Source organism: Corythoichthys intestinalis, chromosome 13 (assembly GCF_030265065.1).
Source record: "Corythoichthys intestinalis isolate RoL2023-P3 chromosome 13, ASM3026506v1, whole genome shotgun sequence".
NCBI lineage: Eukaryota > Metazoa > Chordata > Actinopteri > Syngnathiformes > Syngnathidae > Corythoichthys > Corythoichthys intestinalis.
The window spans coordinates 48,732,268-48,748,761 of NC_080407.1; the positions used below are offsets into that span (position 1 = coordinate 48,732,268).

The 16,494-nt window shown below is 39.7% G+C and overlaps 1 protein-coding gene across 1 annotated transcript; it reads right to left on the reverse strand.

Moving 5' to 3' along the window:
• Positions 1-1,601: 1,601 nt before the first annotated feature.
• ovol1a (ovo-like zinc finger 1a) lies at positions 1,602-14,720 on the reverse strand. Its single transcript, XM_057853782.1, has 5 exons — positions 14,307-14,720; positions 8,231-8,460; positions 7,962-8,147; positions 5,512-5,656; positions 1,602-2,132 (listed from the first exon to the last, which is right to left on the reverse strand). The coding sequence occupies exons 1-5, from the start codon at positions 14,404-14,406 to the stop codon at positions 1,807-1,809; spliced, it is 987 nt and encodes a 328-aa protein (XP_057709765.1). The 5' UTR covers positions 14,407-14,720; the 3' UTR covers positions 1,602-1,806.
• Between the last annotated feature and the right edge of the window lie 1,774 nt (positions 14,721-16,494).

A 16,494-nucleotide genomic window follows, 5' to 3' on the forward strand; every position in this document is an offset into this window, starting at 1 on the left:
CATGAAAAATTAAAAAATGGGGGCTGTTTTTTAATTCTTTTTTTTTTTCAACTCTCCGTTTTTCGGAGTAATTTATTTTGGAAGTCATTTTTTGAAAAAATTTTTTCCAACTTTCTTTTTCTGAGTAATTTATTTTCGCGTTTGTTTTTTGAAATACATTTTTTCCCCAACTTTGTTTCTCAAAATAATTACATTTTTGGGTTTGTTTTTTGAAGTTTTTTTTTTTTTTTCAACTTTGTTTTTCTGACTAATTTATTTTTAGGTTTGTTTTTTAAATAAATTTGATCAACTTTGTTTTTCAAATAATTTATTTTTGTTTTTTTTTTTGTTTTTTTTTTTAATAATTTTTTTCAACCTTGTTTTTCAAAATAATTTATTTTCGGGTTGTTTTTTGAAGTATTTTATTTCCAACTTTGTTTTCCTTATTAATTCATTTTTGGAGTTGTTTTTTTAATTTATTAATTTTTTTCCCAACTTTGTTTTCGGGTTTGTTTTTAAAAAAAAAATTTTCCAACTTTGTTTTTCAAAATAATTTGTTTTTTGGGTTTGTTTTTTGAAGTATTTTTTGTCAACTTTATTTTTCTGACTAATTTATTTTTGGGTTTGTTTTTTAAATATATTTTTTCCAACTTTGTTTTTCAAGTAATTTATTTGTGTTTTTTTTTTTTTTTTTTTTTTTTTTTAATAATTTTTTCCTAACTTTGTTTTTAAAAATTATTTTTTGGGTTTGGTTTTTTTAAAGTTTTTTTTTTCAACTTTGTTTTTCAAAATAAATTTTTTTGGGGGGTTTGTTTTTTTAAGTAATTTGAATTTTTTATTTATTTATTTATTTATTTTTTATCCTGAGCACAGAAAAAAAAAAAACCCGAAAATAAATTACTCTGAAAAATGAAGTTGGAAAAAAAAATAATTCAAAAAACGACCTCCAAAATAAATTATGGAGGGTTGAAAAAAAATTAATTCAACAAAACAGCCATCCATTTTTTTTTTTTTTTCATGTGAATGCAATACGCTTCTGTACTTAATAAAAGCTAAATGAAAGAAAATAAAATGAAGAAAAACTCACGAGAGCTGATTTTTTTTTTTTACACTGATAGACGTCCAGTTCACTTAAACTGGAAGGTCATTTTCATTCATTCGCCACTCTGGATTTGGGGGGTCTTGCGCAATCAGCGGTAGCCAATGAGTTAAATGAGGATTAAAGAAAACATAATTTGTGCATGAAATGGTTAATATTATAGGGAAAATATAGATAGAATGCTAACAATATACGAATTGTGTGAGGGATTTTGCAAAAAAATATTTGAACTAATGAATCAAAGTGCTCTAGTATATTGTAAGTCATATTATTTGACATTTTCACATGTGTTTGCAGACCGTTATCCATTTATTTTGCGCACACGTACTCAAGCGTCTACCAGATTCCTTCAACCTGACATGACCCGACAAGAACCGAGGAATCCGACCGCGCCCTCTAACCCAGCTTCAAACTAGTGTGCGACCGTGCACTTCCTGCTTGGTCACATGATCTCCCACCCCTGCAAGTTTTGCATAACCACTTGAAAAAAAAAAAAAACGCACACCCAGAGACTGTGATTTGATATAGATTTAATGAATAAAGTTTTTCATAGAAAAATCATAATATGTTGCTTTCCAGGAAGTCCCAGGGCTCATATTCACATGCGGTAAAAAGGTGTAAAAGAATGTTTATAGGCGACGAGTCCCAGCAAATCCCACTAGAAGTCAAACTGCTTGTTGTGCTTTTCATACTAACGCTCGAAGCGAGCGAGTCATTTTGTCCCGACGTCACTGGCCCGCCGATCCCGTGGTGTCGTCACTATCGGCCCCTTGCGGGGAGCCCGGCGTGGACTCGCCCTCTCCGACCCCGTTGCCTCGTCGCACCCCCTTGCCCTTCAAGAGGGCGCTGTCGGGGTGCAAGGAGTGGATGTGCAGCAGAAGCTCGTCCTGGGTGGCCGCCGTGTGGCCGCACTCCTCGCACACGTACAGCTTGTTGCGTCGTTCCTTGTAGGCGTACTGCAGCGTGACGTTGTGGATCTTCTTCATGTGGGACTCCAGCGAGCAGCGCTGCGTAAACGCCTTGTCGCACAGGTCGCACTTGTACGGACGGACACCTGCGGCCACAAATGTACAGTATTAGTATGTAAAGTTCGAAAGATATTCTGTAGTCAGATAGCTCGGGGTAAACTCATTGAAAAAAATACCTCGTAACCGATAGGATAGGTTAGATTAGGGTGTGACAGGGCAGGCTAAATGCGCTAGCTCCAAAAAATAATTGGTGGGCGGGTGCGTCTTGGCTCAGTTTGAAACTAGATCTCGGAAAATTAATTTAGCGCAGCATTGGCAAGTTATTTCTTAGTACTCCCCGATGATGTCATTTTAGCGCCGTACCAGTACAGATACCGTGGCAACACTACTACAGTCCCTGACAAAGTCTTGTCGCTTTTCCATTTTGTAAGAACAATTGCTAATAACTAGGGTTGTTCCGATCATGCTTTTTTGCTCCTGATCCGATCCCGATCGATTTAGTTTGAGTATCTGCCGATCCCGATATTTCCCGATCCGATTGCTTTTTTTTGCTCCCGATTCAATTACAATCATTCCCGATCATATACATTTTGGCAATGCATTAAGAAAAAAATGAATAAAACTCGGACGAATATATACATTCAACATACAGTGCATAAGTACTGTATTTGTTTCTTATGACATTAATTGTCAAGATGGCGTTTACATTATTAACATTCTTTCTGTGAGAGGGATCCACGGATAGAAAGACTTGTGACTTTGTATATTGTGACTAAATATTGCCATCCAGTGTATTTGTTGAGCTTTCAGTAAATGATACTGTAGCCACGCCCAAATGCATAAAGGGAAGTGGAACCATGACTGTGCGTAGTGCTATCAATTGATATATCTTCTCTGCGTTGGGAAGTAACGTAAGGTGTTAAGAAAAAGATAAATTACTACCTTGACTCCCCACATTGCTTCCCATGGTGTTTCTAATCAAAGGGAGGGGGATTGTAAGGCTTTAGCCAATTAAAAAATGGCTCCAAAGGCTGCCAAAATGCACTCTGCTCATTTTACGCTGCCGTTTATCTCTCTATATAGGTAAAACGGCGCCATTACAGATTGAGCGCGACAATGCGTGAGTGGGTCGTGCAATGCGTGATACATTTGTAAAAAAAAAAAATTACTGCCGTTATCAGGATAAATTTGATGACCCTACCTTAAGCCCAAACTAAAGATTCTGGATGAGTGTAACATATTATGTTTGTAATGTTAAATACAATTAGAAAACGATTTAATTAAAAAAAATATATATATATATTAAAAAAAGGCATGGCCGATAATTTTTTGCCAATTCCGATAATGACATGATCGGACCCGATCGACGATCGATCGGAAATCTCTACGAATAACCTGACTTTTAATTATTCAATTGGTTTCAGAAATGGCTCATATGAAGGCTATGACCCTCCCAAATGATGTTGAATGTACAAAAATATATTTGTTTCACTGAAATATTTTCATTTAATAAAAACATAAAGGTCAAATTTTGGCAAGGGGAATGTTATTTTGTTATATTCGTACTATTCGTAGTATACTTATACTGCTTTGTGGCAAAAGGTGGATTTTTCAGATGAATCATCCATTGAATTACACCACAGTCGCCGCAAATATTGCAGGTGACCTGCTGGAGCCTGCATGGATCTGAGATTCACTCAGAAAACAGTGAAGTTTGGTGGTGGAAAAATCATGGTCTTGGGTTACATCCAGTATGGGGGTGTGTGAAAGATCTGCAGGATGGAAGGCAACATAAATAGTCTGAAATATCTACAAATCTTAGCTGCCTCTTACATTCCTAACCATAAAAAGGGACAAATTCTGCAGCAGGATGGCGCTCCATCACATACTTCAATCTCTACCTCAAAGTTCCTCAAGGCAAAGAAGATCAAGATCCTCCAGGACTGGCCAACCCAGTCACCAGACATAAACAGGATGAAAGAGGAAGCATGGAAGACGAAACCCAAGAATGTCCATGAACTCTGGGAGGCATGCAAGACTGCTTTCTTTGATGTTCCTGATGACTTCATCAATAAATTGTATGAATCCTTGCTGAAGCCCATGGAAGTCAAACAAAATATTAAATTTGGATCTCACAGCACCACTACTTAATTTGCTTATGTTATGTAACATATTTTTGTATTTGAAGTACATTTTTTGTTCAATTTTCAGACTACTTTCTGTAGGCGACAAAACTTTTGTCTTGCCAAAATTTGACCTTTATGCCTCCATTAAATGATAAATCTGTTTTCATTGAAACAAATAATATTTTTATACATTCAACATCATTTGGGAGGGTTTTAGCTTCCATATGAGCCATTTCTGAAACCAACTGAACAATTAAAAGTCAGGTTATCAGCAATTGTTTCTACAAAATTGGTAAGCGACAAGACTTTTGTCTGGGACTGTAGTGACCAGTGTTGTTTTTGGCAGCCCTTTTAATTTTCATTTTAGTCTTAGTCTTTTGGAGGATAACACTTATTAGTCTTAGTCATATTTTAGTCATCTTAAAAATTAAAATGTGTTTGTCTTTGTCTAGTTAAGAGGACACTTACCATTAGCATTAGCCTAATGCTAACGCGAACGTGGCTACCATGCTAACACTATGAGTTACATTTACTGTGTAATGATCACTCAGCATAGACCTTTAAAGGCTAAAGCAACATTGCATATTGTCTCTGGCAAAATAAGAAAACAAATCTTACAGTGTATGCAAGCCTGGAGACTGGAGAGCAGCAGCACGTCACATGAGTGACACAAGCAGATACGCAAGCTAACTACACATAAAATGTCACATATTGTAAACATCTGACGGAATCTGTGACGGAATCTATTGTGAATTTTCGTTTCGTTGTCATCTCGTCAGATGAAAACTAGTATTAGTCTCGATATGTCTTAGTCAAATGTAGTCATTTTTGTCAAAGTCATCATTGACGAAAACAGCACTGCTAGTGACCCCATGAAATTCTACCAATTCCCTTCGAAAATTTTTATGCTAGGAAACTATGTTAATATTCTCAAGCTTGGAAACATTGTTGATGATGCACAATTTGCTAGGAATGAAACATAGCTAGCTAACATAGTAGTTGTCCTACTAGCCTGTCATAGTTACTCAACAAGGACAGAGTGTCTTAGTAATGCACAAACTAGATTAAAGTGTTAAACACCAATCAAAGATATGGTATAAATGCTAAAACAGAGCTAGCTATTGTTAGCTTCATCTGTAGCGCTGCAATGCATGCTAGGAGGCATGTTGGACGACAACAGCTTAAAAAGCAGGTGGCAGCAGAGGTTGACTGTCTCCTCCTAGGGTGCAGCGATGGCCAAATGAAGCTTCTTGAAGCAATGAAGCCTTGCAGCAATTGGTTCGAAGCTTTATGGTGGGTCTTATCGTCTGAAAATTATGGTACTCTTGATATGACGTACCCGTATGAGTGCGCACGTGTCTCTTGAGGTCAAATGTGTCGTTGAATCCTTTGCCGCAGAAGCTGCAGAGATGTCGCTTGGTTTCATTGTGACATTTCATATGTCTGTTCAACATGCGCTGGTACTGGAAGGTCTTGTGGCAAATCTGAATGGAACAGAAAATTATTTATACAAAATTAAAGGTTAGTAAACGCTGTTATGAACATTTCCCACCACCTACGAGTGTTAACTCCAGCGTGTTTAGCGTGTCAGACTGTGTACCAAGCTTATCGATGATTTACAACATTTGTGCCTCTGATCGTAGAGCTACAGAGGCGTCTCTGGCCAGATCAAAGCTACAAACCTGTCAATCATCGTTAACCTTAAGTACCAAACGCCAGCTGCACTGATGCCCAAGAAAAACAGTTTGGTCACACTAGGAGGGAGTGTGAGAGGCTGTTGAACAGTGGTTCTTAATCTAGGTTCGATCGAACCCCGGGGGTTCGGTGAGTCAGTCTCAGGGGTTTGGTGAAAGTTATGCCACTCACGCCCCTATTTTTGGAACGCTGACTAAATCTAGGCAAAGTGACGTTTTAGACCAGGTTTTGGACTGCTTAGCCCCCAATTTATAGGCATTATTACTTTTTTACATTACATTTTACATTATATTACATTTTACATTATTACGCAAAATGTATTTTTGCATGTGGCAAAATGTATTTTGGCATGTGGCATTTTTTGGTGTATGTGGATTTTTTTTGGTAAGTGGCAAAATGTATTTTGGCATGTGGCAAAATGTTTTTTTGGCATGTGGCATTTTTTTGGGTATATGGATTTTTTTTTTTGGTATGAGGCAAAATTGATTTTGCCATGTGGCATTTTTTGCCATGTGGCAGAATGTTTTTTGGCGTGTGGCATTGTTTTTTCATGTGGCATTTTATTTGTATGTGGCAAAATGAATTTTGGCTTGTGGCATTTTTTTTTCATGTGGCATTTTTTTGGTATGTGGCATTTTTTTTCATGTGGCATTTTTTTGGTATGTGGCAAAATGTATTTTGGCATGTGGCATTTTTGGGGTATATGGATTTTTTTTTGGTATGTGGCAAAATTGATTTTGCCATGTGGCATTTTTTGCCATGTGGCAGAATTTATTTTGGCATGTGGCATTTTTTTCATGTGGCATTTTTTGCTATGGTGCAAAATAGATTTTGGCATTTGGCATGTTTATTCCATGTGGCATTTTTTTATGTGGCATTTTGGTATGGTGCAAAACGGATTTTGGCATGTGGCATTTTTTGCCATGTCGCTTTTTTTTTAGTATGTGGCAAAATGGATTTTGGCATGTGGCATTTTTTTCATGTGGCATTTTTTTTTCATAAGGCATTTTTTTTTTGTATGTGGTAAAATGTATTTTGGCATGTGGCATTTTTGGGGTATATGGATTTTTTTTGGGGTATGTGGCAAAAACGATTTTGCCATGTGCCATTTTTTGCCATGTGGCATTTTTTTCATATGGCATTTTTTTGCTATGGTGCAAAATAGATTTTGGCATGTGGCATTTTTTTGCCACATGGCATTTTTTTATGTAGCATTTTGGTATGGTGCAAAATGGATTTTGGCATGTGGCATTTTTTTGCCATGTAGCATTTTTTTTAGTATGTGGCAAAATGGATTTTGGCATGTGGCATTTTTTTTCATGTGACTTTTTTTTCATAAGGCATTTTTTTGGTATGTGGCAAAATGTATTTTGGCATGGGGCATTTTTGGGGTACATGGATTTTTTTTTGGGATGTTGCAAAATTGATTTTGCCATGTGCCATTTTTTGCCATGTGGCAGAATTGATTTTGGCATGTGGCATTTTTTGCCATGTGGCATTTTTTTACGTGGCATTTTGGTAGTGGTGGTGGTGTTATACTTATATAGCGCTTTTCCACCTTTCAAGGCACTCAAAGCGCTTTACAGTATCTCGCCATCCACCTACTGGTGACGCAGCACCGGGTATGGTGCAAAATGGATTTTGGCATCTGGCAGTTTTTTGCCATGTAGCATTTTTTTTTTTTTTTTTGTATGTGGCAACATGGATTTTGGCATGTGGCATTTTTTTTCATGTGGCATTTTTTTTCATGTGGCATTTTTTTCGTTATGTGGCAAAATGGATTTTGGCATGTGGCATTTTTTTGCCATGTGGTATATTTTTGGTATGTGGCAGAATGGGCCACATTTCCGATCATGTGATCGGATCGGGACATCTCTAATGAATACTATGTGGTCACTATGTGAGTCAACCAGTCTTCCCAAACATAGCTATTCAGGTCTGGTGAAAGTTCTTCTAGTTTTAATATCGCAATATACTGTATATCGCAATGTATCGCAAACCCTCCAAAAATTGCAATGTCAATTTTTTCCAATATCGTTCAGCCCTAGTCAGAACCGCACGCGATAGCTTGGTTCTTAAAAAGACAGTACCCACTTGACAAGCGTAAGGCGGCACAGTCCCGTTGTTGGAGGTCTGACCCGCCGGCCGGACGGCCGAGTAAGGAAACCCAGAGGGCGGCGGGGTTGTCGTCACGGCGACCGGTGTCTCGGTGGCGTGTGGTGGAGTGACGGATGCCGAGGGTGCAAAATCTTGGCTGGACAGCAATTCGCCTGTGGTCACCTGAGAGAAATAGTCGATGGTTTTGACAATTGTGTTAAGTCCCGAGTACCAAACCAACTGATTGCCAAACCGATCCTCCTCACCTTTATTTTGGAGCGGACAAACACCAGGTCACTCTGCGACCTCTTCCAGACTTCCGACCTATCGTCCGAAGCGGCCGGCGGACTGTGCGGTCGGCCTAGCGCTGTACAGGACGGCAACTCTGCGTGCGCGTGGCGTTCGGCTAGCGTCTGCTTGGCTAGGCAGAGTGGCGCCACCTCAGCTGGACTCGCTTCGTCCTCATTCGCCAGGACGGACGGCGGGAAGATTGAGACTGGACACAGATTTGAGGTGGGGGGTGGTTACTTATGCCATGTTTTTAACCAAAGGCTTTGAACACGTTTTAGCGTTGTGTTGGAGGCACCCTGGTTGGACCCGTCGGACCAGACAGGCCTGCAGGACAAGCTCTCTCATCTCAGACAATGTGCGATTGTGTGTGTCAAAGCGAAATGCAAATAGAGCGGTGTGTTCAAGTTCTTCGCTCTCCGACTATTGTCACCTGATGAGAGTTCAGGGGGAGGTCTTTTCTGCCCCATCTCAAACTGACACCGGTGACCGAGAACGTTTAACCATCTTTGTAATTAGTTCCGATAGTTTCCGTGGAGACTGCTTCTGGGCCAGTCATTCAATCTCATTTTATTGTTTGCTCAACACACCCCCTTAGCGAAAAGAATGAGTGTGTGTTCGGCACTCTTGTTCTGGGGTCTGTAAGTGAGTGAGAAGAAGAAAAACTTGACTTGACTTGTTACAGTAATTCCAACGTCATATTTTCATGTTATTCAAACACAAGAGTGCGCCTATTTGCTAAAGGTGTGTAGCGTCTGCAAGGTCCGTTACAATTCCTGACGTCCAATAACCATTAACCTACTGAGGAAGTGCAAGACACACAAACACCCGATTTGTCAACTGAGTTGACGTTTCGCGTTGTCGTGAAGCCATTCGCGGGGACGAGATTCTTTAGGAAGAGCCATTCTGTCAAGTACATGTTGGATTGGTATGAGGAAGTAAAATGAACGGTTGTGACTCTCAACCGACTGGTCTCAAGATCACTCTTTGCGTGTCTTGGTTTTGTCTTCTGTCCAGACCAGTACTGTAACTTCCTTCTCTGGAAAGTCATAGCCTTGAGTTTAAAACGAGCAAAACGTATGAGATAAAAGCCTAATTTAGCATATTAGCTTAGCATGAGACTAAAATAGGAATAGAGGAGGTTTCGGAAAAAGCAGTTGCACTTAAACGCGCTGCACTAAGACACGGGTCGGGCAGGTAGAGCAAGTAACGGCACATACCAAAAGGCTTGAAACCGTTGTTGGGCTTGGTGGAGTTATTATATCTTGTTCGTGTAATCGCCTGTTTTTCATGTCGAACTCTTTCAGTGCCTTTGACGATGATAGACCAAGGGTCTAAGTTTGGTCTCAACATTGGTAGGGACGGTATAACAGCATAACCTACATGTACTGTATACGTTTTGCTTGGGACAGGACATTAATAAGACCAAACAGATTGGGTGAACGGGGGTCAGGAAAACAATTGCTAATAACCTGACCTTTAATGATACAATTGGTTTCAGAAATGGCTCATATGAAAGCTAAGACCCTCCCAAATGATGTTGAATGTACAAAAATATATTTGTTTCACTGAAATTTTTTAAATCATTTAATAAAAACATAAAGGTCAAATTTTGGCAAGACAAAAGTTTTGTCGCCCTACAGAAATTAGTGTGAAAATTGAACAAAAAATGTATTTCAAATACAAAAATATGTTACATAACATAAGCGAATGAAGTAGTGGCGCTGTGAGATCCAGATTTAATATGTTGTATGACTTCCATGGGCTTCGCCAAGGATTCATACAATTTACTGATGAAGTCATCAGGAACATCAAGGAAAGCAGTCTTGCATGCCTCCCAGAGTTCATCAACATTCTCGGGTTTCGTCTTCCATGCTTCTTCTTTCATCTTGTTCATGTCTGGTGACTGGGCTGGCAAGTCCTGGACGATCTTGATTTTCTTAGCCTTGAGGAACTTTTTTGAAGTATGCGATGGAGCACCATCCTGCTGCAGAATTTGTCCCTTTTTATGGTTAGGAATGTAAGAGGCAGCTAAGATTTGTTGATATTTCAGACTATTTATGCTTCTTTCCACCCTGCAGATCTCTTGCACACCCCTATACTGGATGTAACCCCAGACCATGATTTTGCCACCACCAAACTTTTGGTGGAAATAAAGATTTCGGGGATTTAAGCATTTATTCACAAGAAATTTCACTGGAAAAGCTCTGTTTACATACAGCCGCTAGCTACATTCACTAACAGACTAGCATTGTACGCTAACTGCACGTTTTTAAAAAATTTTTTTAACCAAGAATCGAGACTGTTTTATATCGATATTTATGAAAAATTCAGGGATTCAAGCATTTATTCACAAGAATTTTCATCGTAAAAAGCTCTTTGTTGTGATAAGGCAGCGCCACATTGCCTGAAAGACTAGCATTACATTCGACATGTTTACGTAAAACAAATGCTAACTGCACTTTTTTTTTTTTTGCTTTTAAACAAGAATCGAAACTGGTTTACGTCCATATCTATAAAGAATTCGGGGATTTAAGCATTTATTCACAAAAATTTTCAACGGAAAAAATTCTATATTTGTGATTCCACTCGATCAGCCTCGCCAACAATGCAGGCCCCCTATTTATTGGCCCCGCGCCCCGTCAATACATAATGAAGTCTACGGGTTGGGTAGGGACAATTTGAGCATCCTGAAAGGTTGATAGTGTTATGTCCCTATCGTGTCCCGATGCAAACCTACGCCCTTGTGATATACTGTAGGTCTAATCCTGTTGCTTTATTGTATTAATTTAAATGGGTTTGTCACTAGTAGACGTCCAATCTGGGCGTCTTTTAGTGATTGAATAATAAATTGTGGCGGGATAAAAGTCATTTAACATGATTAAAATGGACTTGAAATCAACTTCCGTCAATGGCGTCCATGAGTTAATTTGCTTTGCTGCCTTTATTTTTTTGTTTGGAAATGTTTTAGACTTAGAGATGACACGATCGATCATCCCGATCGATCGTGTCCGATCACGTCATTTTCAAAGTATCGGAATCGGCAAAAAATATCGGCCATACCTTTTGTTAATATATATATTTTTTAATTCAATCGTTTTCTAATTGTACTTAACGTTACAGACATAATATGTTACACTCATCCAGATTCTTAGTTTAGACTTAAGGTAGGGTTATCAAATTTATCCCGATGCCCGCGGTAATTAATTTTTAAAAAAATGTATCACATTATAATATTTAACGCAATTAATGCATGCGCTGCACGACCCACTCACGCATCTCAATCTGTAATGGCGCCGTTTTACCTATATAGCGAGATAAAAGGCAGCGTAAAATGAGTAGAGTGAATTTTGGCAGCCTTTGGAGCCTTTTTTTTAATTAGCTAAAGCCTTACAATCAAGCAATGTGGAGAAGCAAGGTAGCAAATGATCTTTTTCTTAACACCTTATGTTATTTCCCAACGCAGAGAAGATATATCAATTGGTAGCACAACGCACAGTCATGGTTCCACTTCCCATCATTCATTTGGGCATGGCTACAGCATCATTTACTGAAAGCTCAACAAATATACTAGATGGCAATATTTAGTCACAATATACCAAGTCACAAGTCTTTCTATCCGTGGATCCCTCTCACAGGAAGAATGTTAATAATGTAAATGCCATTTTGAGGATTTATTGTCATAATAAACAAATACAGTACTTATATACTGTATGTTGAATGTATACAGTGCCTTGCAAAAGTATTCGGTCCCCTTGAATCTTGCAACCTTTCGCCACTTTTCAGGCTTCAAACATAAAGATATGAAATTTAATTTTTTTGTCAAGAATCAACAACAAGTGGGACACAATCGTGTAGTGGAACAACATTTATTGGCTAATTTAAATTTTTTTAACAAATAAAAAACTGAAAAGTGGGGCGTGCAATATTATTCGGCCCCTTTACTTTCAGTGCAGCAAACTCACTCCAGAAGTTCAGTGAGGATCTCTGATGTTGTCCGATGATGATAAATAGAATCCACCTGTGCGTAATCAAGTCTCCGTATAAATGCACCTGCTCTGTGATAGTCTCAGGGTTCTGTTTAAAGTGCAGAGAGCATTATGAAAACCAAGGAACACACCAGGCAGGTCCGAGATACTGTTGTGGAGAAGTTTAAAGCCGGATTTGGATACAAAAAGATTTCCCAAGCTTCAAACATCTCAAGCAGCACTGTGCAAGCCATCATATTGAAATGGAAGGAGCATCAGACCACTGCAAATCTACCAAGACCCGGCCGTCCTTCCAAACTTTCTTCTCAAACAAGGAGAAAACTGATCAGAGATGCAGCCAAGAGGCCCATGATCACTCTGGATGAACTGCAGAGATCTACAGCTGAGGTGGGAGAGTCTGTCCATAGGACAACAATCAGTCGTACACTGCACAAATCTGGCTTTTATGAAAGAGTGGCAAGAAGAAAGCCATTTCGCAAAGATATCCATAAAAAGTCTCGTTTAAAGTTTGCCACAAGCCACCTGGGAGACACACCAAACATGTGGAAGAAGGTGCTCTGGTCAGATGAAACCAAAATTGAACTTGTTGGCCTCAATGCAAAACGATATGTTTGGCGTAAAAGCAACACAGCTCATCACCCTGAACACACCATCCCCACTGTCAAACATGGTGGTGGCAGCATCATGGTTTGGGCCTGCTTTTCTTCAGCAGGGACAGGGAAGATGGTTAAAATTGACGGGAAGATGGAGGCAGCCAAATACAGGAACATTCTGGAAGAAAACCTGTTGGTATCTGCACAAGACCTGAGACTGGGACGGAGATTTATCTTCCAACAGGACAATGATCCAAAACATAAAGCCAAATCTACAATGGAATGGTTCAAAAATAAACGTATCCAGGTGTTAGAATGGCCAAGTCAAAGTCCAGACCTGAATCCAATCGAGAATCTGTGGAAAGAGCTGAAGACTGCTGTTCACAAACACTCTCCATCCAACCTCACTGAGCTCGAGCTGTTTTGCAAGGAAGAATGGGCAAGAATGTCAGTCTCTCGATGTGCAAAACTGATAGAAACATACCCCAAGCGACTTGCAGCTGTAATTGGAGCAAAAGGTGGCTCTACAAAGTATTAACGCAAGGGGGCCGAATAATATTGCACGCCCCACTTTTCAGTTTTTTATTTGTTAAAAAAGTTTAAATTATCCAATAAATTTTGTTCCACTTCACGATTGTGTCCCACTTGTTGTTGATTCTTGACAAAAAATTAAAATTGTATATCTTTATGTTTGAAGCCTGAAATGTGGCGAAAGGTTGCAAGGTTCAAGGGGGCCAAATACTTTTGCAAGGCACTGTATATTCGTCCGAGTTTTATTCATTTTTTTCTTCTTAATGAATTGCCAAAATGTATATGATCGGGAAAAATTTTCAGGAATGATGAGAATTGAATCGGGAGCAAAAAAAAGCAGTCGGATCGGGAAATATCGGGATCGGCAGATACTCAAACTAAAACGATAGGGAACAAAAAAACATGATCGGAACAACCCTAGTTTTAGTATCACCATTTTAAATCTAAATAATTGCCATTTCACCCCAAAACTGTTATTAAATAAATAAAGATTCCACACTTGGAGAAGTTCTCCACGCAGAACAATGATGATTTGAAATTCAGGGTTGGGGGCTTTTGGGTGTTGTCTTGTTATCTGATGTTTACAGTCGAAAGCAACAATAGGGATTGTCGTCTTGAGGGGTGCGCTTCAATGTAAAGTAGGAGTAGAGGGGCAACAATGTCAAGAAGCAAAAGAAAAACAAAAAAAAAAACTGGAGAAGATCACAAATAACAGGAGAAAAGGCGACAAAATTATTAAAAAGGAGAAAAAAAAACGAGGGAAGTGAATAAAACTTTTAATTTTATTTCTCAAATTAGATTACTTTAATTCTGAGCCGCAATAGGAGTTTTGCTGCGCGCTGCCCGTTACTCGGCCTCTGTGTCCCGTTACAACGCCGCCCCCACTGGGTCGAGAACACCCGGAACCGCCGGGAGCTGTAGCCGAGTTAGCGTGCACTCACCTGGGATGTAGACATCCCCTCGCTCGTGGTCCGGGAGCTCGCTCCAGTTCCGCTTGCCCGGGGAAACGTTGGCCTTCTTTACCAGGAAGGCTCGGGGCATGATCACTCCGATTTTTCTTCTTCTTCTTCTTCCTTCTTTTTCTTCTCCCTCCGCCTCCGTGGCACCCAGGTGAGGAGTCCACCTGAGCTAAAGTCCGTTATTTCCCGCTTGATTAAGAAGGAGGAGGGAGAGCGGGCGATGTGATCCGTCCGTACACGCGCACGGACAATCAGAGAGCCGATAAGTTTGGTGAGTCGGATCGAGCGGTTTACAAGCAGCCGCACAGGTAGTCGCTTATGAGCAGCGCAAGCGGCGCCAAGGCGCATGCGCCCCACAAATAACGGTGACAAGGAGAAGAAAAAGAAGAAGGGCGTCTCTCTTGGGCGGAGGCCTCAGTTTACCTGCTCGACCGGTTCCCCCGCCTCATTCTGGCTCGTCATAAATCTCCACCGAATGGAAACATGACGATTGTTAAGTCAAACATTCAATGATAGCTTTCTGTCTGAAAAACAAAGAACAAATTGACTGCAATTGACAGTGATGAACGAACCGCAGTTGCGTTAAAAATGAACTGTTTTATGGAATATTACTACGCGTACAACATTCATGCTAAGTAAACACACCAACAACCTAACTTCCTACTTTGTTAGTTCATGAATTAATTGACGATAAACGTCGATCGCTGCCATCCCTCCTGGCCTAAATGGATTGGACGATGGCACTGAAACATGTTTATTCAATGTCAGCCATCCCGGTTAAATCTAGAAGAGCGCCCCAGTGGTGGATGAAGTACTCACCGTTTTTTTTTTTTTGTTTTTTAAAGAAGTAAAAGTGCAGATTCATGGGCAAAAAAAAATACTTCAATACTTCCAAGTATCTAAGAAAAAAATACTGTGGTAAATGTACAAAAGTACTCACTTCAAAATTGACTTTACAAGTATGTATGTACAGTATGTATGTACATACAAAAAACAAACAAACAAACAAAACTTACATACATACATGGATCGTGCATAAATACATGCATACATTCATACATACAAACAAAACTTATATACATACATGCATCGTGCATACATACATACATACATACATACAGTGCCTTGCAAAAGTATTCGGCCCCCTTGAACCTTGCAACCTTTCGCCACATTTCAGGCTTCAAACATAAAGATATAAAATTTTAATTTTTTTGTCAAGAATCAACAACAAGTGGGACACAACCGTGAAGTGGAACAACATTTATTGGATAATTTAAACTTTTTTAACAAATAAAAAACTGAAAAGTGGGGCGTGCAATATTATTCGGTAAGTTTCTATCAGTTTTGCACATCGAGAGACTGACATTCTTGCCCATTCTTCCTTGCAAAACAGCTCGAGCTCAGTGAGGTTGGATGGAGAGTGTCTGTGAACAGCAGTCTTCAACTCTTTCCACAGATTCTTTATTGGATTCAGGTCTGGACTTTGACTTGGCCATTCTAACACCTGGATACGTTTATTTTTGAACCATTCCATTGTAGATTTGGCTTTATGTTTTGGATCATTGTCCTGTTGAAGATAAATCTCCGTCCCAGTCTCAGGTCTTGTGCAAATACCAACAGGTTTTCTTCCAGAATGTTCCTGTATTTGGCTGCATCCATCTTCCCGTCAATTTTAACCATCTTCCCTGTCCCTGCTGAAGAAAAGCAGGCCCAAACCATGATGCTGCCACCACCACGTTTGACAGTGGGGATGGTGTGTTCAGGGTGATGAGCTGTGTTGCTTTTACGCCAAACATATCGTTTTGCATTGTGGCCAAAAAGTTCAATTTTGGTTTCATCTGACCAGAGCACCTTCTTCCACATGTTTGGTGTGTCTCCCAGGTGGCTTGTGGCAAACTTTAAACTCTCGTCTAAAGTTTGCCACAAGCCACCTGGGAGATGGATATCTTTGAGAAATGGCTTTCTTCTTGCCACTCTTCCATAAAGGCCAGATTTGTGCAGTGTACGACTGATTGTTGTCCTATGGACAGACTCTCCCACCTCAGCTGTAGATCTCTGCAGTTCATCCAGAGTGATCATGGGCTTCTTGGCTGCATCTCTGATCAGTTTTCTCCTTGTTTGAGAAGAAAGTTTGGAAGGAATGTCGGGTCTTGGTAGATTTGCAGTGGTC

Bases quoted from the DNA above. Each gene is read 5' to 3' on its own strand.
- ovol1a (XM_057853782.1), bottom strand. From the start codon at position 14,406: ATGCCCCGAGCCTTCCTGGTAAAGAAGGCCAACGTTTCCCCGGGCAAG. The intron at 5,657-7,961 runs GTGGGTACTGTC...TGTTCCATTCAG, and splicing joins TGCCGCCTTACGCTTGTCAA to ATTTGCCACAAGACCTTCCA. The intron at 2,133-5,511 runs GTACGTCATATC...TTGTGGCCGCAG, and splicing joins ACACGTGCGCACTCATACGG to GTGTCCGTCCGTACAAGTGC.